The sequence below is a fragment of the Rhincodon typus genome, chromosome 17 (genome assembly GCF_021869965.1).
Source record: "Rhincodon typus isolate 14 chromosome 17, sRhiTyp1.1, whole genome shotgun sequence".
Taxonomy (NCBI): Eukaryota; Metazoa; Chordata; class Chondrichthyes; order Orectolobiformes; family Rhincodontidae; genus Rhincodon; species Rhincodon typus.
The window spans coordinates 52,360,650-52,386,296 of NC_063348.1; the positions used below are offsets into that span (position 1 = coordinate 52,360,650).

Genomic DNA, 25,647 nt, shown 5'->3' on the forward strand with positions numbered 1-25,647 from the left:
TGGGATGGAATTTAAGCTCCCCCATTGAGGGCACCCCCACAGAGTGTAGCGTGGAGTCTTCACAGATAAACTCATCCTCGGGCCTACTGAGGCCCTGCTGTGAACATTTAATAGCAACTTAAGGGTCTCATCTTGCCAGTGAGAGTAGCCCCAGACCAAGCTGAAGCCTCAGTGTCAGGCAAGGGGTGTGGAAACCTAATTGAGGTATACCTGTGTCACTCACTCTGACTCGGAGCTAGATTCCCCTTTAACTTCTGTCCCCAGCTGGTCTCTTGAGCCCACTCATTTCAAGGCCTTGCTGAGACATCAGACTCTGAACCTTCCTGGGCTCCTTGGCATGGTAGGACTGTTTGCAGTCCCAACACTGACCACTAATCCCAGCCGGCGCTATTACAGAGCCAATGGCCTCCATATGGTTGGTATTTTGCCAAAACAGTGTTACCCCCTGAAATAGGGGCAGGAGTCTTGTCTTAAAGTGACAAACACCCACTCCCAGCATGAAACTGCTGCACTACAGCCATTGCGATTGTTAGCAAAATGGGGTTGCTGGGGACTGTGGCATCCCATGGTGTCCAGCCCAAAAGCATTGTGCCTGTAATAGAGGTCAGAGGCTGGAAATTCTGTTGTGAGTAACTCATCCCCTGTCTCCTCATTACTGGTCCACCACCTACACGGCAAAAATCAGGAGTGTGACAGAATACTCACCACTCGCTTCAATGTCACAGCTCCAAAGGGCTCAACACTATTTGAGACAATCCACGGGATTAACACCCCATTCACCACCATCGACATTCAGCCCCTTTGTCACTGGCAACAATGTTGATCAGATCCAAGGTTGTGAGTGCAGCCTCTCATCATAAACCTCCTTTGGCAGCTCCTTCTAAACTCACCAACTTCACCAGATGAGCAGCACCGAGATGCAAGGGAACAACATCACTGACAGGCTTCCTCCCAGTCCCACACACCATCCTAATGTGGAACTGTCTCACTGTCACCAGGTTAAAATCCTGGGCTCCCTTCTTAACACTGCTCCGGGTATAACTGCATGTGGAATATTTTAAATAAGCACCTGACTGTCTCTGGGTCATTTAGGGATAGGCAGCAGATGCTAGCTTTGCAAGCAGTACTCACACGCAATAAAGAATTAATAAAGAAAATCTAAATTCTTGTCGCAGGGCACTGTACCTGAATTTGCTCGGACTGTGGGTCATCATTGTCTGTGCAGTGTTCTCTGGACTAGTGATGTACAGCTATTATGTAAACTGTGATCCATGGACTGCAGGATTCATTTCAGCTTCAGACCAGGTAAGCAACAAAACTAGTATACAAAAAAAAAGGAATGTAAATAATATAATGAGGTATTATGTATCTAGCAACATAAATCTACAAACCCATTGCAGTATTTGCAAAGATTACTACAAACTGCTGTAGATTATAGCTAACTCTCTCGGTTATAAGCATGCAGATAGTATAAACATAAAGTGCTCCCTGTCTCATAGAAAGGAAGGACGACTCAGTTCAACCGTCTGCCAACTTTCAGTTCAACAGGTTATTTGGCGTGCAGCGATGAGGGGGTTGCTCCCTGAATGTATCGAAGTCAGATGCTTATTGTTGAAGCAGCTTCTGATATTATTGATGAGCATAATTAATAAGACCTTCATGCCACTGCTGAACTAAGAACATGCAGTATAACTTCAAATCCAGACAGATTTTCCAATAGATAGACAGTTGTTGTCAGTGTGGATCACAGTTGTGCATGGGAACCCTGCAGAATTGTAGCAGACTCCGAGTGAATCGTTGGGAAAATGAATTTTCCACTGAGCAAGTCATCTACACCTGGAAACTCTGAAAGTCTCGATAAAAACAGAGACTTTGGATAACATGTTTAGTTAAGTAAATAATGACTCATGAAAAGTTAGGCTATTAAATACATAGTCTAACACCTGAGAAATGAACAAACTCAATGCATATTTAGCTCACACAGCCGTAATTATACTTCACAGAGACCACTTACAACCCACAGGCCTTACCCAACTCCACCCAGGACCTGATACGCCCCCTGCTGGCTCCAGAGGGCCCCTCTCTCAAAGGGCTCCCATCCTGTTGTAGGATCTGATCCACCCAATCCAAGCTGATAACTCTGTGGTCGGACCTGAGCATCCATTCCCTTTTCTCTTCCCTGACTGGATACAACGCCTCCATTGCCTGAGCTCAATCCGTACCACCAAGATCTGACACCAACTTCGGCACACCCGATTGGAATGTGCTGCCAGAGTAGGAGGTGGAGGTGGACAGAATAGCAACATTTGAGAGGTGCCTTGACAGATACAAGAAAATGCAGCGAAAAGAGGGATATGGACCACACAAAGGCAAAATATTTTTAGTTTAGAATGGCATCATGTATCAGCGCAGCATTGGTGCACTGTACAGTTTTTCTTTGCTCTTTGAGATGCTATTGCACACAAACTGGTCCACTCACTAATGAGCTTCTTGTCTTACCGTTAAAACTTTTAAACAGTAAAACTGTCTTTTTCCAAATGGCTTTTGCATATAATTATATGAGGAACAGACAGAATAGACTGTAAGAAATGCTTCCCCTTGGCAGAAGGATCAATGACTGGGGAAATAGATTTTAACGTAATGGGCAGGAGGTTTCGAGGAGATGGGAGGAAAAAGCTTTTCACCCACAGGGTGATGGGGGTGTGGAATTCACTATCTTTCAGAGTCATAAAGGCAGAAAGCCTCACAACATTTAATGAATATTTAGAAGTGCAAATTGCCAAGGCATTCAAGGCTATGGGCCAAGTGCTGGAAAATGGGTTTAGGATAGTTAGGTCGTTGTTTTTGACAGGCACAGGTGATAGGCCAAAGAGGCTTTCTTTGTACTGTTGATCTCTCTCACTCCTTGACTATGACTCACCGTGGCTCACATTGCTCACAAGCTGACAGAATTCCAAGCACAGCCTTTAGGGAACATTTTCTTGACACATTTTACATCTGTTTTCTCTTTATTGCAGCTGATGCCCTATTTTGTTATGGAAATATTGGGACACTTACCAGGACTTCCTGGGCTTTTTGTAGCCTGTGCATTTAGTGGCACACTTAGGTCAGTATGTTGGAATATCCACATTTATGTCACTTGCTGAAATTGTTTTATTAAAGCATACTAATAGGTTGTCAACATGTTGTGGCATTTTTGCTTTTTTTTCCTGGCTTACAGCACAGTAGCTGCCAGTATTAATGCACTGGCAACTGTAACCTATGAAGACTTTGTGAAACAGTGCTTCCCCAATGTGTCGGAAAAGACAAGCACCTGGATTAGTAAGGGCTTGTGTAAGTACTTTCCATCTACATAGCCCATCAAATTTTCATTTTGAAAGAGGGTTTGAAGAGAACAGAAATATAATTCACTTCCAATTGTCCTGAACCAGTTTCCTCCTTAAGAACCTTTGTGCTTTTGTGCAGCTTTGTGTTAATGCATGTTAATTTACTTCTGCCTCCAAGCAATTTACTGCAGCTCCCTCCATCACTAAATTCTGGTTAATACAACATTGTTGTTGCTGTTACACTGCTGCAATTATTTTGAGCTGTATATTTTTCTGAATTTGCACCATGGTATATCTAGTTAAACTGACTTTGCATTATGTTGATAATTCTATCCAGGGATCACTTGTTTTCCAAGATCATAAATACGGTCTCTCCCTTTTGCCTGGATTCTTACTTTAAGGATTTTCCAAGGGCATTGAAATAAAAATGAGGCAACAGTGACATCATAAGATTTCCCTTCACATTTGCCTGGGACTCAAGTCTTGCATAAACTTGAACTCATCCAATTCCCTGCTGCCCATTTCCAAACCCACACCAAATTCATCCACTCGTTGACCTATGCTGATTGCTCACCTGGCATCCCCTTAATTTGAAAATTCTCACCTTTTCACTTTTTAAAATCCCACCCAAATCTCACTATAAGACCACAAGACATAGGAGCATAAATTAGGCCATTCAGCCCATCGAGACTGGTCCGCCAATCAATCATGGCTGATAAGTTTCTCAACCCCATTCTCCCACTTTCTCCCCATAACCCTTGATCCCCTTGACAATCAAGAACCTATCTATCTCCATCTTAAATGTACTCAATGACCTGGCCTCCACAGCCTTCTGTGACAGTGAATTCCATAGATTCACCACTCTCTGGCTGAAGAAGTTTCTCTTTATTTCTGATCTAAAAGGTCTTCCCTTTACCCTAAGCTTGTGCCCTCGGGTGCTAGTCTCTCCTACCAATGGAAGCATCTTCCCAACATCCACTCTGTCCAGGCCATTCTGTACTCTGAAAGTTTCAATTAGATCTCCCCTCCTCCTTCTAAACTCCATCGAGCATAGTTCCAGAGTCGCCAAACATTCCTCATATGTTAAGCTTTCCACTCCTGGGACCATTCTCCTGAACCTGCTCTGAACCCACTCCAGGGCCAGTACATCCTTGCTGAGATATGGAGCACAAAACTACATACTCCAAATGTGGCCTGTCCAGAGCCTTACAGAGCCTCAGAAGTACATCTCTGCTTTTATATTCGAGTCCTCTGAAAATAAACGCCAAAGTTGCATTTGCCTTCCTAACTGCTGACTCAACCTGCAAACTTACCTTGCGAGAATCTTAGACTAGAACTCCTAAGTCTCTTTGCACTTCAGACTTCTGAATTTTCTCCCCATTTAGGAAAAAACACTGGAATGTTTGCCAATCCTACAAGGTGTTTGCACTCCTCCAATTCTGACTTCATGCATATCCACAATTTTAATTCCTCCACCGTGGCCAGCCATATCTTTAGCTGTCTATTCCAAAAGTCAAGGAATCCCATTCCTATTTCTCCCTTTGTTTGCAATGATTCTTTAAACTAACATCATTGTCCAAAATTTTTATAGTCTCTCTTGTCTCCTTATATAGTTTAATTTCAAATCATTGCCAGATACTTGCTCCTGTGAAGAGCCTTGGGATGTTTTATTGAGTTGTATGTGCTATATGAATGCGATTGCAGTTGTTGTCTTCATTTAACTATGTGAGTCTGATAACTGATCTATGCTCACTGTACTTGATTGGTTAAGGCTGGGTATTGACTCAGAGGCAAGCAAAACAAAAGCTACCAGAAGCTAAGAGCTAAAACATGTCAGTAGCACGTTAAAGTTTGTAAAATTAAACTCAAAAAATGAAGTTCCTGATTCTTAGAAATCAGTGTTATGTCTGCATACTTCTATGATAATTAAATATAGCTATGACTAAATCTAAATATGTTTGAATTTCCTTACCATTCTCATCACTTTTTCCCATTGTCTTGCAGGTATAGTGTTTGGTGTAGTATGTACTTCAATGGCAATTGCAGCATCATTGATGGGAGGCATCATACAGGTAAGTGCAGTGCAGTATCTGCGGTCTGTCTGTTGTTCTAGAAACAAAATAATACTCTAGTAATTCTAAACAGTGAAGCTGCTGGATTGTCTGAGTTGCTTAATATTCTGCCCTACTTGAACATTTAGGTGCAGACCCATTACTTGCATAAGCTATTGTGGTAGCACTAATGTAGATTTCTTGTTATAGATGGTAAAACAAGCAGTCCTTCTCAAACCAATTAAAAAAAGGTCCCCAAATCATCAGTAAATCTGTGTGTGCATGCACGTAGGTTCCTAAACATTATTTGTAAGTGACACCCTTGAAAGAGCTCTTCTTCTGGCATTCTTTATTGTGCTGTCTCAGTGCCAATTTTTCCATTGATTTCACCTGCAATTTTATACTCAATTTACATCTCAATTTCTTTCCAGTTATCTTGACATAATGCTGGATAGTTGGCTGATTGGCAGAGTCCTATCGTTGCTTTAATAGGCAGACAGTATCTAACATTGAACTATTCTTTCACACTGAGATCTGCTGAATTCTGTATCGAAGTTTTATTAATTGAGATTAAAAGTGCCCAATGAGGGAAGCAATATCTAACAAAGAGGCTTTTTTTCACATGGAGATGCATTCAGTTTCATGTTAGAGTATTATTAAGGATTCACATTGAGAATGTACTATTAAAAGCTTTAGTGTTACCAAAATCAAAGTAGTTCTCAGTTACATAGCCATTCAGCTGTATATGGTCTATATCTGTAGCTGAGTTTGTCAGTGATCTTATCCTTCAGTGACTTTTCACATGAGTTACCTTTACCCCTTGTACTGGTTACAGGCCACTCATGTCCTATAATTCACAACGTGCTTGAACAAAGATCATTTCAGTGTTTGAACTGGGGACTTATGTAAGATAAGACATAGGAGCAGAAATTAGGCCATTTGGCCCATCGAGTCTGTTCCGCCATTCAATCATGGCTGATAAGTTTCTCAACCCCATTCTCCCACTTTCTCCCCATAACCCTTGATCCCATTGACAATCAAGAACCTATCTATCTCCATCTTAAATGTACTCACTGACCTGGCCTCCACAGCCTTCTGTGGCAGTGAATTCCATAGATTCACCACTCTCTGGCTGAAGAAGTTTCTCCTTATTTCTGATCTAAAAGGTCTTCCCTTTACTCTAAGCTTGTGCCCTCGGGTGCTAGTCTCTCCTACCAATGGAAGCATCTTCCCAACATCCACTCTGTCCAGGCCATTCTGTATTCTGAAAGTTTCAATTAGATCCCCCTGATAATCAAGAACCTATCTATCTCAGTCTTAATTGTCTTAGGGGCTCAGTCATGTAATTTCAATCTCTCTCTCTCTGTCTCTCTCCTTGTCCAAATGTTTCTGTAGCTGGGAAGGAACTCAGAAGAGGAAGATTGGGATGAGGGAAATGGGGATGGGGTGGTAAACAATAGGTCCATGGTTACATCATCTGCAGCTTCAATGGAGCAGAATGCAGAAACATTTTACCATCATCAATGGTCTAGGAAATGCTAGCTCCAACAGTCTCTGTTACTGTTTTATGAAACACCTTCTCCACTGTAGAACTCAGATATGCCTCTCAACCCCCGTTGCTACTTCTTTATGTTGCATACCATAGGTGAGGCTCCTCCTTGAACAGCGTACAGTTTCACTAAAGAAAGCATATACTTGTATTGAAAGTTCCCAGAATGTTCACAAAGCTAATTTAAAATGGGGATAAAGGGGAGATATTCTTCTATTGATACAATCTTTCCTTTGCTCAATGGATCTTTGTGAGTATCCAAAGCAGTTACACATATCTGAACATAAAAGACTTTTATATTTCCTGTCCCATTGAATGTTATTTGTTCACAATGACATTACGCAACACATCCAAAGTAGATGGCTTCCCACCACACAGGAAGAACTCACGGGCCCTTTTCAGGTCTGTGTATCGTTAAGGTTATACTTTCAGATTTGCCATCCCCTCTGTAACTAGGCCGCTCCCTCAAATGGGACTGAGCATGAACAGTTGAAGAACCACACAACACCCTGCAACTGAAAGTAGGCTATTTCCTTTACAGCAGGAAGTGGTCATAACCTGGGCTGGGTTTGTCACATTCAGAGGTAGGATAACATTTATGTTTGAATATGACATTGTCAGACCAGCCTGGGCTATTTTCTTTCTCTCCTTCTCTAGATTGACAGACCCATGTTTCATTGTCTCTTCGATGTCACACATGCTTATTCTGATGCCAGATTGTGGTGAATTCTGGCATCACCCACAAATCGCTCCTTGAAATAGTGCTCAGGTCATGTGCTGGTGAGCTTGCTCTCTGTGTTTGGAGTATCTCTCCCTCCTTTCCAATTCTATTGAATCCTTTTATAATCCTTTCTAGAGTTCAGTTCTGAAGAAGGACATTCCCAAATTACTGACTTTCCCCATTCTTTCCCCAAAAGCTGACACTTCCTGTACTTCCCCTGTCTTTTCCTTTAACAGCACCCCGCCCACTACTAAGATTTCCAGCACTAGCAATTTCTTCTTTGCTCATGTCAGGAAAGTGACTTTCAAAAATGTGTTTTTGTTTCTGTATTAATTGTTCTAACTGTTTCCTTCTAATTTACAGGCAGCTCTCAGTATTCATGGGATGTGTGGGGGGCCAATGCTTGGGTTATTTACCTTGGGCATTTTATTTCCTTGTGCAAACTGGATTGTAAGTAGATAGCTCATTCCTACCTTCAATTTTAATTCATTACCTTTTTTTAACCCATTATTTTGAGCACAAATGCATCTGACTCGCACAGGGTGCAATTGGAGGCCTGGTCATTGGAGTAACCTTATCATTCTGGCCTGCAATTGGTGGCTTTATGTATCCTGCACCATCATCGAAGACACTACCTTTATATTTAAGTACTAATGGTTGCTTACCACTGAACACATCAGATCTTTTTTCAACATCATTGCCAACCGTAATCCCCACAGAGATATACAGGTATGATTATGTTAGTTCTGTTCAAGTTAAGAATTGCTGTAATTAAATAAAGTGATAATAACAATACTACCCTTCTGTTTTTCATTGGCAGATCTCCACTGGCAGACAGGTGGTATTCTATATCCTACCTCTACTACAGTCCTTTGGGTTTTCTAGGGTCATCAGTAGCAGGTCTTCTGCTAAGCTTTCTATCAGGTCTGTTTTAGCAGTTTTTAAAGATTCAAGCTTTGTAGATCTTATCAGCTCTTGGTATTTCTCACCTCATTACAGACAATGATTATTCAGTTGTTTTTTAAATGTCATTTTGAATTTTCAGACCAAAGTTCGCAGTGGATATGGCACCATTGTTTATAATCCAATCATGAAGTAAACGCTGGGGAGCACGGTGGCTCAGTGGTTAGCGCTGCTGCCTCACAGCACCAGGGACCCGGGTTTGATTCCACCCTCTGGTGATTGTTTTTGTGTGGAGTTTGCATGTTCTCTCTGTGTCTGTGTGGGTTTCCTCTGGGTGCTCTGGTTTTCTCTCACAGTCCAAAGATGTGCAGGTTAGCTGGATTGAACATAGTAAATTGCCCATTGTGTCCAGGGATGTGTAGGTTAGGTGAATTAACCATGGGAAATACACAGTTACAGTGATGGGACAGGGGGTTGGCTCTGAGTGGGATGCTCTTTGGAGGGTCAGTGTGGACTTGATGGGCTGAATGGACTGCTTCCACTCTGTAGGGATTCTAAGATTTTATGCTAGTGATCATTAGTGTGAATGCTGATACATCAATGACAAATAGGAGCAAGAGTAAGCCATTCAGCCCCGGGAGTATATACTCTAATCAACTAGATTTTCCATCTCAACACCTGTTCCTACACTACCCTGTTATATCGCTTCATATACTTAACATTCATGGGATGTGGGCATCACTGGCTGGGTCAGCATTTACTGCCCAGGCATTCTTATCCTTGAGAAGGTAGTGGTGAGATGCCTTCTTGAACAGATGTGGTGCATTTGGTTTAGTTTGAAACACAATACTTTGAAATCTATTGATTTGTGTTTTGAATGTATTCACTGATAGAGCCTCCACAGCACACTGAGGTAGAGGATTCTAAAGATTCATCCATCTCTGAACGACAGTCTATTGTTGACAATCTGCAACATAACAATGACAATCCCAATTCTATTGACAATCCTAGATACATTGAATAGAGGCAACATGGGTCCCGACCCAAAATGTCAATTTTCCTGCTCCTGGCCTACTGTGTTCCTCCAGCTTCACACTGTGTTGTCTCTGACTCCAGCATCTACAGTTCTTGCTATCTCTATGTTGAATAGTGGTCTTTGGATTTAACTGTTACCAGTGCTGCCTTAATCTCAAATACAGAAAAGCAAACACTGAGCTGGTAATGTGTCATTATTGCTTCACACGCAACTCAATACGTTGCCATTACAATAGAGCTGTGGATAAATACAGCCTTATTATGAAGGTTCCACTTTCTCAACCTCACCCATTGCCTAAGGCATGGTGATCCTCAGGTTAAGCCACCTCCAGTTGCTTCAATCTAAAGAGAGAGCAGTCCTATTGTCCTTTGGGACAATGAGAGCTTTACTGGAATGATAGGGGAGGGAGTTGAAATGGAGGAAATGAATATCCTGTTCACTCCTATTCTTATTGTTTTCTTGGACATTCGAGACACCAACCTGGGTCATTCATGATACTATAAAGCAAATTGAGCTGCTGTCATATATATTGGATTTTGATCTTGATGAGTGTGTCAACCTTCTGCCCAGACCACAAGCTTCACTACATAATTTTATTTTTGCTACAAGCATTAACATTGTGGAACAATGACCATGGGGGAAGGCTGAGTTGAATGAAAACCTAACTTTTGGTTAAGGTTTAGCGCCCTGTTATACATTCCAGTTCAAAGAATAGTCAGAAGTGGTATGAAACACACCCTGCCTCTGACTGCCAAAATGGGACCACAACCCCTTCGGAGGTCTGGTTTCTGTAATTGCTGCAGGAGTTTTGTTGTAGTTCATTCAGAGAAGTAAAAGGAGTAAATGTTGACAATGATGGATGTGGTGCCACTCAAGCGGTGGCTGTAGCCTGGATGGTGTTGATATCTTAAGTGTTGTTGGAACTGCATTCAATTCAGATGTAGAAGGGAGGGAGGAACTTAGGAAAATCACAATCATTGGAGGCACGATGCTGAGTAAATTGTTGGAACTATGGTTGACAAGTGGAGGCAAATCATGATGGACTTCATCCTAGCTTCGTTAAAGAAATTGAAATTTTGAAGTACTTTTGGAGGACTGTGTACAGTTGTGGTCACCCTGCTCTAGGAAAGATGTTATTAAACTAGAAAGGCTGCACAAAAGATTTATAATGATGTTGCCGGGGTTGGAGGGTTTTAGCTGAAGGGAGAGGCTGAATAGGCTGGGACTTTTTTCCTCTGGAGTGTAAGAGGCCTTACAGAGGTTTATAAAACCATAAGAGGCATACATAAGGTGAATAGCCAAGGTCTTTTCCCTAGGACTGGGGCAAAACTAGAGGGCATAGGATTATAATGTGAGGGGAAAGCTTTAAAAGGGATCTGAGGAGCAACCCTTTTCACACAGAGGGTGGTGCGTGTATGGATCGAGCTACCAGAGGAAGTGGTGGAGGCTGGTACAATTACAACATTTAGAAGACATTTCGACAGGTAAACAGATAGAAACGGTTCAGAGGGATATGGGCCAAATGGAGGCAAATAGGACTATTTCAGTTTAGGAAATTTTTCACACAGAGGGCGGTGCACATATGAAATGAACTACAGAGGAAGTGGTAGAGGTGAGTACAATTGCAACATTTAAAAGACATTTAGACAGATATGTGAATAGGCAAGGTTTAGAGGGAAGTGGGACAAATGCTGGCAAGTTCAGTTCAGTTTGGGAAATCTGTATGCATGGGCAAGTTAGACCAAAGGTTCTGTTTCATGCTATATGGTTCTATGACTCTATAAACTTGGTTGGCATGGATAAGTTGGGCTGAAGGGTCTGTTTCGGTCCTATATGACTCTAAGATCTAAAGATAACAAATGTTTCTCCTTTATCCAAAAGGGATGGTGACAGAAAGGACAAAACTACAGACAGTTAGCTTAACATCTGTCAGAAGGAAAATGTTAGAAGCTAGTATTAAGTATGTTCTTTTAAGTGGTGGTCTTAAATAAGTTCCACATAATTAGGCAGAGTCAACATGGTTTTTTGAAAGGGAAATCATGTCTAGCCAATTCATGTATAAAGGGGAACCTGTAGATGTGCTTTACTTAGCTTTCCAGAAAGCATTAAATAAAGTTCCAAAGCAAAGGTCATTGCAGAAAATAAATGATAATGGTGTAGGGGTTAAGATGTTGGCAGAGATAGAAGATTGGATAACAGGAAGCGGAGTATAGCCATAAGTGGGTGTATTTCTGGTTGGTATATGTAACATGTGGTGTGTTACAGGGATCAGTGTGCTGGTAATTAAATTGTTTAAAATAGATATAAATGACTTACATGAAGGAACATAGGTATGGTTGCCATGTTTGCTGATAATGCAAAGATAGGGGAAAGTAAGTTGTGAAAAGGACTAAAGAAGGCTACATAAAGCTTTTGATAGTTTAATTGAATGGGCCAAGTTTTGCAAATGCTATATGTTTGAAAGAACAGCATTGTCAATTTCTCCAAGAAGCATAAAAGCAAAGCTTATTACCTCCACAGGACAGGTGTTGCAGAGGTCGGAGATGCAGAAGTTAATATGCAAGTGTAGCAAGTAATTCGGAAAGTTAATAGAACGTTATCATTTATTGTGAGGGAAATTGAATACATCAGGCAATGTTTCAGTTATACAGAGTACTAGTGAGACCACGTCTGGAGTACTGTATTCAGTAATGATCACCTGATTTAAGGAAGGGATGTAAATGCTTTGGAAGCAATTTAGAGATTCAACTGATACCTAGAATGGGTTGTTTTTATCAGGAATGGTTGGACAGGTTTATATCCAACAGATTATAGAAAAATAAGAGGCAACTTGATTGAAATTTATAAGATCCTGAGAGGTTAGTTATGAGAACAAGGGATACTGTTGTGGGAGAAATGTGAACCATTGTTTCCAGATAAGGAGTTGCCCATTTAAAACAGAGGATGGGGAGTTTTTTTTTTCCTTCAGCTTACCCTGAGTCTTTGAAGTTTTCTTCTTGCAAAGGTGGTGGAAGCAAAGTCTTTGTATGTTTTTAAGGTAGAGATGGACTTTTTTCAAGGAAGGGGAGTGTGTGATAGCTTTTGAGAGGTAGTCATGACTGGAGATTCAAGGATGCAAGCGGGTCAATCATAAATTTCTCAAATGTGACAGCAGGCTCAACAGGCCAAATGGCCTAGTCCAGCTGCTTGTTCACCTTTGTGTATTCATATGTTCTGCTTTTCCACAGTTTTAAGAAACTGCATAAAACCTCTTTGGCCAAGTTTTTGGTCACCCCACCTAACTTTTTATATGCATTTGTGGGACGTGGGTGCCGGTGGCTATACCATTATTTTCTTGCCCATCCCTAGTTGCCCATGAGAAGGTGGTAATGAGCTGCCTTCTTGCACTGCTGCAGTCCATGTGCTATAGGTTGACCCACAATGCTGTTAGGGACAGAATTCCAGGGTTTTGACCCAGTGATACTGAAGGAACGGTGATATATTTCTAAGTCAGGATGGTAAGTAGCTCGGAGGGGAACTTGCAAGTGGTGGTGTTCCCAGGTATCTGCTGCCCTTGCCTTTCTAAATGGTAGTGACCGTAGGTTTCGAAGGTGCTGTCTCAGGATCTTTGGTGAATTCCTGCAGTGCATCTTGGAGTTGGTACACACTAGAGATGGAGATATAGCATTAGTGGCAGAGAGAGTGGATGCTTGTGGATGTGGTGCCAACCAAGTGAACTGCTTTGTCCTGGATGGTGTCAAGCTTCTTGAGTGTTGTTTGAGCTGCATCCATCCAGGCAAGTGGGGAGTATTTCAACACACTCCTGACTTGTGCCTTGTAGATAATAGACAGCCTTTGAGGAGTCAGAAATGATGCAATAGGTAGCAAGGTTACAACTGATGAAAACACTGGCACATGGGTGCCCAGTTACAGACCACATGTGATGAATAGTCAGCTGTACTTCAAACAAATACTAAACAACCATGAGATATACCATAGGAATGCTGTCTTCTTTTCCAGGACGCACACACAATGGAAATGTGAAGCCTTTGCTGATCAGACCAGTCTGCAATCTGTCAGAGGAGTTCAAAAGGGAGTGTTGCTTTGGTCAAGGAGAGAAGGAAACCATAGAGGTTAGTCTATTTTTCTCAACGTCCTTTCCATTGTATGTTATGTGAGTGAATGGTTTATAATCTAGTATTATTATTTGGGATCTTGGTCTTTGAAGAAGAGGTAAATGAGATTTTGGTTTCAGTTTTGTGAAGGTGACTTGATTTTCTTGAGGGTCAGAATCAATTTCTTTTAAAGCAGTGGGTCAAAACAACATTTTGAAGAAATCATGTCTCTTAAGTTAAATGGCTAGACAAGCATCATGGTAAAATAATTGCTGAAGTGTTTAGCATGTTGACCTTTTCATTCCTACTGAGAGAGACCAGAGAGAGGTTCAATATAGAATAAAATATCCTTCCCAGTAGATGTGCAGTATGACCGGTTGAATGGGCAGAGGTAGAGCTATAGGTTAAACTGTCATCGGGGGGACAGGGGGAAGAGGAAGAGATGAAGGTGACAGTCCATGGGGATGGGGTATGAGAGTTGATGGGGAAAGTGGTGGAAAATAGGGTCCAATGTGGTACTGGTGGATAGTCATTTGTATACTGACCAATCCTTCGAACATTTCCTGGGTAACCAGTTGAGTGAATCGGAGCCCCTCTGAATTTCCTGACTCTAGCTCAAATCTGAAGATATTTTTGCAGCAATCCAGATGCCAGCTAATTGTCCATCAGATATTGAAACTGTCCCAAAAAGTCAGTGAGAGGTCATCTGAGAGAATCCCAACTCCAATCTTGTGGGACATGCCTGCCTTTCTGAAGACAAGATGACTTGGCTCATCTTCAGCAATTTACTAAAAGCTCACCTTGATTTCAAGGCCACATTCAACATCTTGAAGGTAATGACTTGCCTCCGAGAGGATAGCATGAGGTTTCATATTCAAAATAACCTGTAAAAGGTAAAAAGAAAAGCAATTTGACATTCTCTTTAGTTGAATCATACCTTGATATTGATAATTGCAACTCAGAGTGATCTTCCTATGTTGAAATGTTTTGGAAAAATGTTCTATTTTTAAACATGTGCATCACTATTTCCTTAGGAAGAGGACTATCACTTACAATATCTTATATTTACATTGCAGGCTAACATCGAAAATAAAATGTCAGATAATAGTTTGGCAGTGGACATAAGCAAGGTGATGAACATTCCATCGGCATATATCCCAGAACAACACACTCATTGTAATTTTGGTTTGATTAAAGATACCTATCTTTAGTTTCACAAGATAATTGAGGTGGATATTTAAGACCTGTGTGAATCCAAAATTCATGCATCTGAACTGTTACTGTAGGAATTGGGGAAATAATTATTTGGGCATTTATCAGTTAAAAATCATAGGTTTGGTAATTCCACCGTAGTTAATAAGCCAAATGGAAAAACAACTTTCTCATCATGCAACTCTATATGAAGTTCACCACTTTAGCACTAGATCACAATAGCAATGGAACTGAGTAGCCTTGGAGTACTAAGCCCATTAGGAAGAGCACGTTCAAAGCCACTGGCGTACCACTGTACTTTCCACTTTTCTGCAATGGGGTAATGAGCTTCTGTTTTATAGAATTTGATGGATCCATTCAAGTTAGCTGCTAGTTGCATTGAAACGTTCAGGTCTATTATCCAGCTCTCTTACCTCAACGAGCTCTGTCACAATACAGTCAATACCCTCCTCCTCCTACTCCTCATCCTCAATGTCTCCTCTCCTTCTTCCACCTCTTCCTCACCCTCTCCTCATTTTATTGCAATCAACTTAGTCTGAAATTTAAAACACAGCTTGGCCAGGGGCAGAAGGTCTCATAATGGTAATGTCACTGGATTAGTATTCAAGCCAAGCCAATTCTCTGAAGCAAAAACCAAAAGAACTGTGAATGCTGTAAATCAGGAACAAAAACAGAAGTTGCTGGAAAAGCTCAGCAGGTCTGGCAGCATCTGTGAAGAAAAAATCAGAGTTAATGTTTCGGGTCTGGTGACCCTTCCTCAGTTCTGCACTCGCAACATTAACTCTGATTTTTTTCTTCAACGATGGTGCCAGACCTGCTGAGTTTTTCCAGCAACTTCTGTTTTTTGTTCAATTCTCTAAAGCAGTGCTTAAATCCCACCACTTCCTGTGGTGGGATTTAAGATGTATTAATAGATAATGTACTATCCCTGAATGCACAGTTGCAATAAGATGGATGAAGTAGCAGTGCAAACACATGTAAACAAGGACAATGTGATTATGATTAGAGACATGGCTGCAGGGTGGCCAAGGCAGAGAACTGAACATCTAAGTGTGTTCAAAAAGGAACAGGAGATGGGGTGGCATTGTTAGTGAAAGATAAAATCAATGAAATAGTGAGAAACATAGAATATAGGAGGAGACCATTCGGCCCTTTGAGCCTGCTGTGCCATTCAGTATGATCATTCTACTCAGTATCTTGTTTTCCCTTTCTCTCGATATCCGTTGAACCCTCTTTCCCCAGGAAATGCATTTATCTGCTTCCAGCAAACTGGAGGCTAAAAAAGCTACTGGAGATTTTTGAGGATGTAAATAGATGAGGGAGCCCCAGTAGATGTGGTGTATTTGAATTTCCAGTAAGCTTTTAATAAAACCCCACATGAGGTTAGTGTGCAAAATCAGAGCACATGGGATTATTACATATCTTATGGATTGAGAATTGGTTAGCAGGAAACAGAGTAGGAAAATATGCATCTTTTTCAGAGTGTAAGCAGTATTGGATTGGGTACTGCAGGATCAGCTATTCAAAATATATATCACTAATTTGGATGATGGAATCAAATGCAACATCAAGTTTTCTGATGAAACGAAACAAGGTGAGATAGTGTATGGTGAGGCAGATGTAAAGAGGTTTCAGGGTGATTTGGGCAAGTTGAGTGATTAGGCAGATGCTTGGTAGATGAAGTGTAACATGGAAACGTATGACTTTGTACACTTTGGTAGGAAACATATATAACAGCAGTGTATTATATAAATGGTAATTGTACTCCAATCTCTCCCAAAGAAAGGGACCTAGGTGTCTTTGTACATTAGCCACTGAAAGCAAACATATGGTGCAGTGAGCATTTAGGAAGGCAAATGGCATGTTGGTCTTCACTGCAAGAGTGTTTGAGTATAGGAGCTGCATAGCGCTTTGGTGAGAATATACATGAACACTGTGTGCAGTTTTGGTCTCCTTACCTAAGAAAAAGTATGCTTGCTGTAGAGGGAGTACAGTTAATGTTCACCACACTGATTCCAGAGTTGGCAGGTCCATCATGTAAGGCATGATTGAGTCCCCAAAGGGACTCTCACTGATTTCTGACAGGGCTGTGCAAACTGGATGCAGTGAAGGTGTTTCCCTGTGGCCAGGGTGCAAAGAACAAGGCATCATAGTCTCAGCATACATTGTAGGCTATTTCAGATAGAGACGACGAGGTATCTCTTCACTGAGGGGGTAGGGAACCTGTAGAATTCTCTGCTGCAGAAAGCAATGGAGGCCATGTCACTTCACTGTGTACATTTAACAAAATAGTAGATTGGTTTCTAGAGGCTAAAGGTGTCAATGAATGCGAGGTGGGGGGTGCAGTATGGGGTGATGGTAGATTAGAGGCTCTACCATGATGGTGTTAAATGTCAGAGTGAGCTTGATGGGCTTTTCAACCTACTCCTGCTTCTATTTTCTATGTTTAACTGATAAGAATTTAGAATTGAGAAAGAAGTGGAGGAATGTTGAGGTTGTACAGGACATTGGTGAGGCCTCTCCTGGAGTACTATGTCTAGTTCTGGTCACCCAGTTAAATGAAGGATATTATTAAGCTGGAGAGGGTTAAGAATAGATTTACCAGGATGTTGGCATGTATAGAAGGTTTAAGTTATAAAGAAAGGTTGGATAGGCTGAGACTTTTTTTCACCAGAGTGTAGGAGGTTGAGACGCAACCTGATAGAAGTTTATAAAATAATGAGAGGTATAGATAGAGTTAATGATAGTTGTCCTTTCCCTGGGGTGGGTGATTTCAAGACTAGGGGGACACGTTTTTAAGGTGAGAGGAGAAAGACTTAAAAAAGACATGAGGCAATTTTTTTTACACAGAGGGTGGTTTGTGTGTGGAATGAACTTCTTGAGGAATTGGTGGATGTGGGTACAATTATAATGTTTAAAAGACATTTGGATAGGTACATGAATAGGAAAGATTTGGAGCGATAGGGACCAGGAGCAGGTAAGTGGGACTAGTTTAGTTTGAGATTATGGTCGGCTTGGACTGATTGAACCGAAGTGTCTGTTTCCGTGCTATATGATGCTATGATCCTATGACTTTATGAATGACAAGGTAGAAGGAGGGTGAATTAAGAGTAAAATCAGGTACAGTATCAGGAAAAGAGAATGAAAGCAAGTTTAGCTTAAAGAGGCAGAGAGAACGACATTAAGATAAGAACAAAACATAAACTTAAAACATTTTATATGAGTTTGCACAATTGTAGTTATTTCCGTTCTGGGCCTAGGAGAGGTTGAGTGTCTTTTCAGGAAAATTAATCTCATGGTCAAAATGATTCTTAGACTGTTAAGTACCAGCCCTAACTTTCTCTGGTAACTTTGATGGAAATGAATGTAAAAGTGAAGGAATTCCATAGATGCTATGAGGAAACTGTGAGCAAGCTTTTATTTTCACTGAGTCAATAGGGAAGTAACATGAGTTATCCAGCAGCTTGTGCTGACTTGCATTTCCCAGTGTATCTACCCTCACTATACAGCAAACTTTTTATTAACCAGCACCTATGGAACCAGGAGTCCGCCAGTTGATCAAGTACTCCGGTTATCATAGAAGAACCATAAAATTCCCACAGTGTGGAAACTGGTCATGCTGCCCATTGAGTTCATGCTGACCATCTGATAAAGCCTCCCACCCAGACCCACACCGCCTACTCTATTCCTGTAACCCTACATTTCCTATGGCCAATCTATCTAGCCTGCAAATCCTTGTACACTATAGCACAGCCAATCCACCTAACCTGCAAGTCTTTGGACTGTGGGAGGAAACCAGAGCACCCGGAGGAAACCCACGCAGACACGGGGAGAATGTGCAAACTCCACACAGACAGTCACCCGAGGCTGGAATCGAACCGGGTCCCTGGTGCTGTGGGGCAGCAGTGCTAACCACTGAGTCACTGTGTTGATCAAGAGGTCTACATAATCACTATAAAAACACACACTAAGTAACAGAAATGTAATGGAGGGAGTATACACATCACTGTCATTCTTTATTTATAACATAAGTCACTTAAATAATAATGCAACTTTGTCTCAAGTAAAACTTACTGGGCAGACAGCTTTCTCACTCACACCCTCGACTGACTACTCGGACATCGCAGAGATTGTGATAATGCAGTAAACTTGCAGTATTTCACTGTTATAATGTTTGCCGGTTTATCGAGAGGGCTCGTTCAAAAGATGCTGGTTAAAACAAATGTTGCTCTATATTCCTTGCCAATTTACACACTGACAATGGTTTGAACTTTAAAAGCGGTATTATGCTGCCAGCAAATTCTGGCCCAATGTGAGACTTCTGTGTGACAACTGGACTCCCCTTGAAGCAAACCCTGTTTGTACGGTGGCATTATGGAATTATACTCCCACAGTGTTAATTATAGAGTATATTTTCACTGATCCAAACATTGATGTGCATACAATTATTTATTAATGAAAATTCTGATATCCAAATCTGTATTATACAGTCATTACAATTTGTACATGTAAATCTTACAAAATTAAACATAGCATTTCGTAAATATTACAGTACAGGCCCAAGCAAATTTACCAAGTGGTTTGTGTCTTTTTTTATGCTTCAGGTTATACACAGACAAAAAAAAATTGTTCACTCCTCTCCAGGTGTAGCATTTTAAACCTGGTGACTGCATTGCAGGTTGTAACTGGTTAAGAAGCCTCATAAAATAGTGCTCTCACATTTCATAGAATTGTAGATGCATACAGTACAAAGGAGGGCCTTTGGCCCATCAAGTCTGTTCCACCATTTCCCGGAAGAAAGATTATTATGGCGGAACAGGACAGTTTATTGTCTTTTTGGACTCTTATTTTCATCAAGACACAAGTTTGACACCATTAACATCTGGTCAAGGAAAATATTGTCTTGAAGTCTCGAGAAAGAATATGATAAAAGAGCAACGGAATCAGACCAGATAGCAGTGCTAAAATTACAGCAGACTTTTGATCAACAGCATTCTTACTGTTCTCATTACACCTCAAATGCCATATTCTAAGTGATACATAGAAATAAATATGACACTATAAAAGTCATGCTAGCACTTCTCAGATTGAAGAACAAATGGTTTCTGAAGCTGAGCAGCAAACCATTGTAGCACTCTCTATTTGAAAATGAACTGCTTATGAATCATCCCTTGCAAAATTTGCAAATTTAAGTTGCATGCAGCATCATGTTATTCAGTAATACAAAATACAGAGCAATTTGACTAACAAAATATATCTTCATTCACCAGAATAATATTTTGCAATAACTTAACGGGGGTTCCTGAGAACTGAGTGCACTTCTTAACTTGTAAACTGCATTCTAAATTCTTAAGTCTGGATGATTTCCACTCAATGACAGTATGAAGTTTTAATACAAAATTCAATGATTTTAAGATTAGTCGTAAAAGAAAGGACAAATTGCATACAATTAATTCTTATTGTAGTTGCTTGACTGGAAATTATTTTCTGAACATGAAGCTAACCAACTGAAGATTAAACTCACTGATAGCTAATTTCCATCTTCTACAAACTCAAGAGTTTCCCTGGAACCACTTCCACTCCACCACTGTAACGTTGTAGTATGGGGGTCCCATTGCACTTCCAGGAAAACTGGGCCACAATGTTAAGTGAGTAAGATAAGCACATTTCCAAAAATTGAGATGGAACAACAGTGACACTCACTGCATTTGCAAACAAGCTGAATGCAAAATAGACCTGCCTGCTAACTTTCAGACAGAAAGGGGGATGGGACTGAGTGAGATTAAAAAATCTGGAAATGTGCTAGAAAGGTGATCAAAAGAGCATAATGGGCCCAGAAGAAAAAAAAGTGGACAGTATAAATCGTTTTGATGCTGTAAGAATATAGGCTAAGAACAGCTGAAAATCCCGATAGATTTGAATGGTCTTTAACTGAGGGAATACCCAAAGTAGTAAATATTCTAAATCAAATAATTGATAAAGAGAAATGTGCCCTCCAAAAATAGGATTATACCAAGCAAAATCAATAAAAACATGAATGAGATGGATGTCCTGACAGGCTAAAAGGACTCAAAACAAATTAGTTCCAAGGACTAAATATTGCTTTGCCTCAGAGAGCTTGTGGAGACTAAGAAGGTTTTTTTTTGATGTTAAGACAACCACTATTCTGTAGGAATCAATAGGCAAGTAATGGTTGGTGACCATCATTGATCATTATTTCTGTTTTGACTGAAGCTCTAAAGAGAGCAGTTTATGTCAATGTGTACGTAATGTCAAATCTGGCCTCTCTCATAGCTCTGGATGAGCCACAACCTGATTGAAACATCGTGAACATATCTGAGTAGACGCAGAGACGTTGCTTCCACTTCTGGGAGAATCTAGGACCAGAAGGCACCTCAGTCTCAGAGTAAGTGGTTGCCTATTTAAAACAGAGATGAGGAGGGTCCTGAAATCTGTGAAATTCTTTACTACAGAGGGCTATCGAGACTGGGAACATTCAAGAACATGTTAAGAGTAAAAGGTATATTATAAGTCATAAGTTAAGAACATTCAAGGGTGGGAGGAAAAGATATTTAATCAATAAGGGTAGAAAGGGTCATGGGGATAAGGCAGGAAAGTGGAGTTGAGGATTATGCGATCTGCCATGATCTCATTGAATGGCAAAGCAGACATGAAGGGCTGAGTGGCCTACTTCTGCTCATACATCTTATAGCCTAATGTTAGTTACATTGTGACTATATGTAATTTAACTTGGGTATCAATAAAATGGAATACATTGAGGTTTATTCATGCAATAATAACCTAGTAAAAATTAATTAAAATGAAGACAGGAGAATAACTTGCTTAACCAACCCTCTAGATTCCTTGAAGAAAGGGACAAGCCTGGTGGACTGAGGGAGACCAGATAAGCTATTTTTTATAATCCATAAGATTTTAGTCACAATGGCTAAAATTCCAATAATACTTCAGGGTGCTGAACTAACTGCACCCGATGGCAGTGCCAATTGAGGGGTCAGAAAAAGACCAAGCAATAGCAGGATACAATGGGCAAGATTGTACTAAAATATAATACATTTTAGTGAAATTTGATTGCTAAGTAGCAATCAACTTTTGATGAGCTTCCAGCAATTTTTTCAATGGGTAAGAGTGGAAATGATAATGAAATTTCTGATAGTGAAAATGTGTTGACTCAAAGTATCATATCAGTAGCTGTTTCCAAGATTAGTCTTAGATGGTAGATGCTTTGCAGTGTTGCAACAGGATAATAATGAAGGACATTTAATAATGAAAAAGAAGTAGGAATGATCTTAAATTGTCATTCCCTTAAACTGAATCGAAACTCTATAAACTGTAGGAAATATTGAAAATCTGAAATAAGTACATGCTGAGTATTTTACCTGCAAGCATGCAAGACTAAAGCTTGCCAAATGTAACCTAGGTAGCACAAGTAGAAAAATGCGCAGAAGAGGCCAAGTTGTGCCATATAGAAATTGCTCCAATCATAAAAGCTTTGCTGTTATGTGCATGCGAACGCAATAATGGTGAGGAATAGCATTTCATACAAGCATTTGAAGTCGCTCATGCAGAATGGTTTTACAAACAACTTAAAACATCTCAGTTGTTTTTGCATTTCTCTAGTTATCTGGTATATTCAGGATGAGTGGGTGAATGGAATCAACTGTTAAAGTATACGACCACTCCAGGTTTATCTTTTCAAACTGCCATTTATCAGCCTTCCAGCTAAGTGTTGACATTCCTGAAGGCAATAAGGCAATGTGCACAAGATGCGTAAATCAATAAACAATGGAGGAACTGCACAATGAACTGTAAAATGATCCTTCTAATTGTCACCTATGCTTATGCTGCATCCATGGAGGGAAGGAATGAACTCGAAGGAAGAGTTCAATCTTGCATCAACTCCATAAACCATTAGACTCTCAGCTTCACCTTAAATGATTACAAATATAGGAATAGGTGAGTTGAATGATTCATAGAAATATAATGTGTTCGTAACACCACAAATCTGAGATTTACAGTGACAACTGTTGCTTTTACATATACAGCAAATTAAATCAATCACACTACATTATATTCCTGCATAATAGATAAGAAAGTAATAAAATGTTAGTCACAATGCATAGCTCATGATTTAAGTTATGCCATTTTTTTTTGTCATGTCCTTATTTTGTGGTACTTCACTTACACAACAAGACATTTGTTTCAAGACATTCCTGTGCAATCTTATATTCAAGCAACATCTTTTTGGGATGAAAGTTCCAATTACGATATTAAGACATTTAATCCTATGTTACATAAGACTCGTCAGTGATGCACAATGTTTTGAACTGCATAGTAATAACTTAATTACACTGATACACACACCCCCACCCTACCAGTCAAGAAAAAAAAGACTGACATTGGGCAAATTAAAGATTTTCTTTTAGTGAGCCATGCTGATAAGTAAGATAGCCCAATTATTTATTTCGTATACTCGTATGGTATCACTGCTGCTGCGTATAGGCATCCAAGTTAATCTTAAGGTTCCTAAAAATGGTTGGTGGATTTAATTTTGATTGGGTAGTCTTACAACAGACCTTTTTTTTTTAAACCCGTGACCCCTAAATCACTGGAATCGATATATACAGTTCCCATACTGGTATTGACCTGGTTTCTACTCCTGTATGTCACAAGCCCTTTATCGCTGCGATATAACAAAATCATCAAAAGAACTGTGATGTGAATGTTAAAATTTGTGTGTTGCATTGTGCTTGCATATTACATTTTACATTAGCTGAAACAAACTATGAGATGCAACAGGCAGCAGGTCCCTGCATAGGTAACAAATTAAAAAAGGCAAGACATTGAAACAAGACAAAATATAAAAGACACTAAAAAGAGGCATTCATGTAAATCTTTAAGTCTTGCTATTATGCAACACCAAATGTGAATTATCCCTGGGCAGCATTTCAACTACACTGACATCAACCTGCTCTGAAAAAAAAGTCAAATTCAATGTGGTGAGATTCCTCATAACAAAACGTCTCACTGTGTTTATTATGTTGTGGCATGTCCAGTCAAAACTATAGATTGTGAAGGTACTCTATGCATACTTTTGTTACCTTTATAGTAATAAATTTATTCTGTTTTGGGGTTTCAGGCAATACACACTTTATCCCCATCCAATGTGCATTGCTTATCATTTATATCGAAAGCTGCCTGAATTTAATGCTTCCCATTCTAGTTTGTGGTATGCAACAAACATGCGAATGAAGCCAAGCATTCTGATGATACAGAAGAGGGCACGTTATCCATCAACTGTGCCATAACGAGAAATCTGAAGTAGGATATCAAAAAGCAAGTCACCTTTAGTTGATCACTTGAGTTTTCTCACTTTGTACGATACAAACTTAACTCCGAAAGTTAGTCTGATTGATGGATTAAAACATGTAAGTATCATGAACGTCGTGAGAAGCCAAGATGCCTCAACATGAATGTGTGATGATTTGGCCATTTCTGTAATACTATTTAGACACTGCATCAGCCAATAATAAAGATCACTTTTACTCATTTCCCTCTTGGTTGAACTGGTGAAATGGAAACAGGAGACTGAAAGGGTGAGCACTTTCAAAACAGAGAAAAGCAAACCCTTGCCAATATATGTGTTTCTTGCAATAGCAACAACTGAATATTAAGCTGAAATGCTGATCGAGGTTTGCAAATTCTATTCTGTCATGTATCGGTTACATCTCGAACATGTTTCCTTACATTGGTTCAGTATTGGCTCAACAAACCCACCTGTGTTTCTACCTGCTCTCAACCCTTTTACTAACAAGTTTCTCAAAACAGTCCGAGAAAACTATTTGAATGGATGGAAGAACAAATATCAGTGGAGATTAAAAATGAGAGGGGACTGTTTTACAAATAAACTCTCATTCTTTGGTACGGATGGATCATATGATTGTGATGTGAACTCATACTGATTCGTAAAATATTCTTAAAAATTAAACACCCAATCATCATGAGGTTAACACTTGGCTTCCATGATTCTTTTAGGTGCCAGACAAATCTGGAATCCAAAGGACAGAAAAGAATTCCACTCCTTTCTCCTTTTCTCTTGAAGTCATGCATTTTGAGGAGTTTATAATTATATTAAAAAGTCATATCTATATGTGTATAAAACTTGCAAGAGCTTGTGCAGCATAGCTGGCATCTCCATTCTCTATAGAAGTGCAGTTCCTCTGGAGTGTCCATTGATTAATCTCATTGTTTGCACTAAGGCCATTCATGGTGATATCTCTTCCCATTCTTCTTCCGTTCCCTCTGCAGATGTTCCAGTTCTGCCTCATACATCATTTCTTGAACCAGGTACTTTTCCCGCCTCATCCGGTCACACAGGTCTTTGGGCATATCTGGGATTAGGTAGGCTATGAAAGATTTGATGCCAAACACTAAGTGCTGAAAATAAAGCAGAAAATATACTTTTAACTTCAACACAGATCATCCACCTCTAATTCTTTCACACTACCTTTAACATGTTGAGCTGAATCTTGCCATAAATCAACTCAAGGGTAATTTTGGCAACTTTCATGTCGGATTTCTCTCCAGGGGCTGTAGCCGGTTTCATTGGGCTATCTTCCCAAAATTGCCTCATTACCTTTGCACCACATCCCTATGGCACCCTGCTTCTCATAGAGTCACAGAGCTGTACAACATTCAAACAGACCCTTTGGTCCAACTCATCCATGCTGACCAGAT

At 40.2% G+C, this 25,647-nt stretch overlaps 1 protein-coding gene and 1 long non-coding RNA gene across 2 annotated transcripts in view; one reads left to right on the forward strand and one right to left on the reverse strand.

The window, feature by feature from the left end:
• slc5a12 (solute carrier family 5 member 12) overlaps window positions 1-14,899 on the forward strand; it is a 53,241-nt gene extending 38,342 nt beyond the window's left edge. The window contains exons 7-15 of the mRNA XM_048606891.1: window positions 1,176-1,305; window positions 3,018-3,106; window positions 3,221-3,333; window positions 5,331-5,398; window positions 8,011-8,097; window positions 8,189-8,376; window positions 8,468-8,571; window positions 13,586-13,698; window positions 14,757-14,899. Coding sequence (XP_048462848.1) covers window positions 1,176-1,305; window positions 3,018-3,106; window positions 3,221-3,333; window positions 5,331-5,398; window positions 8,011-8,097; window positions 8,189-8,376; window positions 8,468-8,571; window positions 13,586-13,698; window positions 14,757-14,891 — 1,027 coding nt within the window. The 3' untranslated portion in view covers window positions 14,892-14,899. The remainder of the gene's footprint in view (window positions 1-1,175; window positions 1,306-3,017; window positions 3,107-3,220; window positions 3,334-5,330; window positions 5,399-8,010; window positions 8,098-8,188; window positions 8,377-8,467; window positions 8,572-13,585; window positions 13,699-14,756) is intronic.
• A 4,147-nt stretch (window positions 14,900-19,046) lies between these two features.
• The window catches only part of LOC109931698, a 29,055-nt gene continuing 22,454 nt past the window's right edge, over window positions 19,047-25,647 (reverse strand). The window contains exon 3 of the long non-coding RNA XR_007263956.1: window positions 19,047-25,347. This is a non-coding gene — a long non-coding RNA (uncharacterized LOC109931698). The remainder of the gene's footprint in view (window positions 25,348-25,647) is intronic.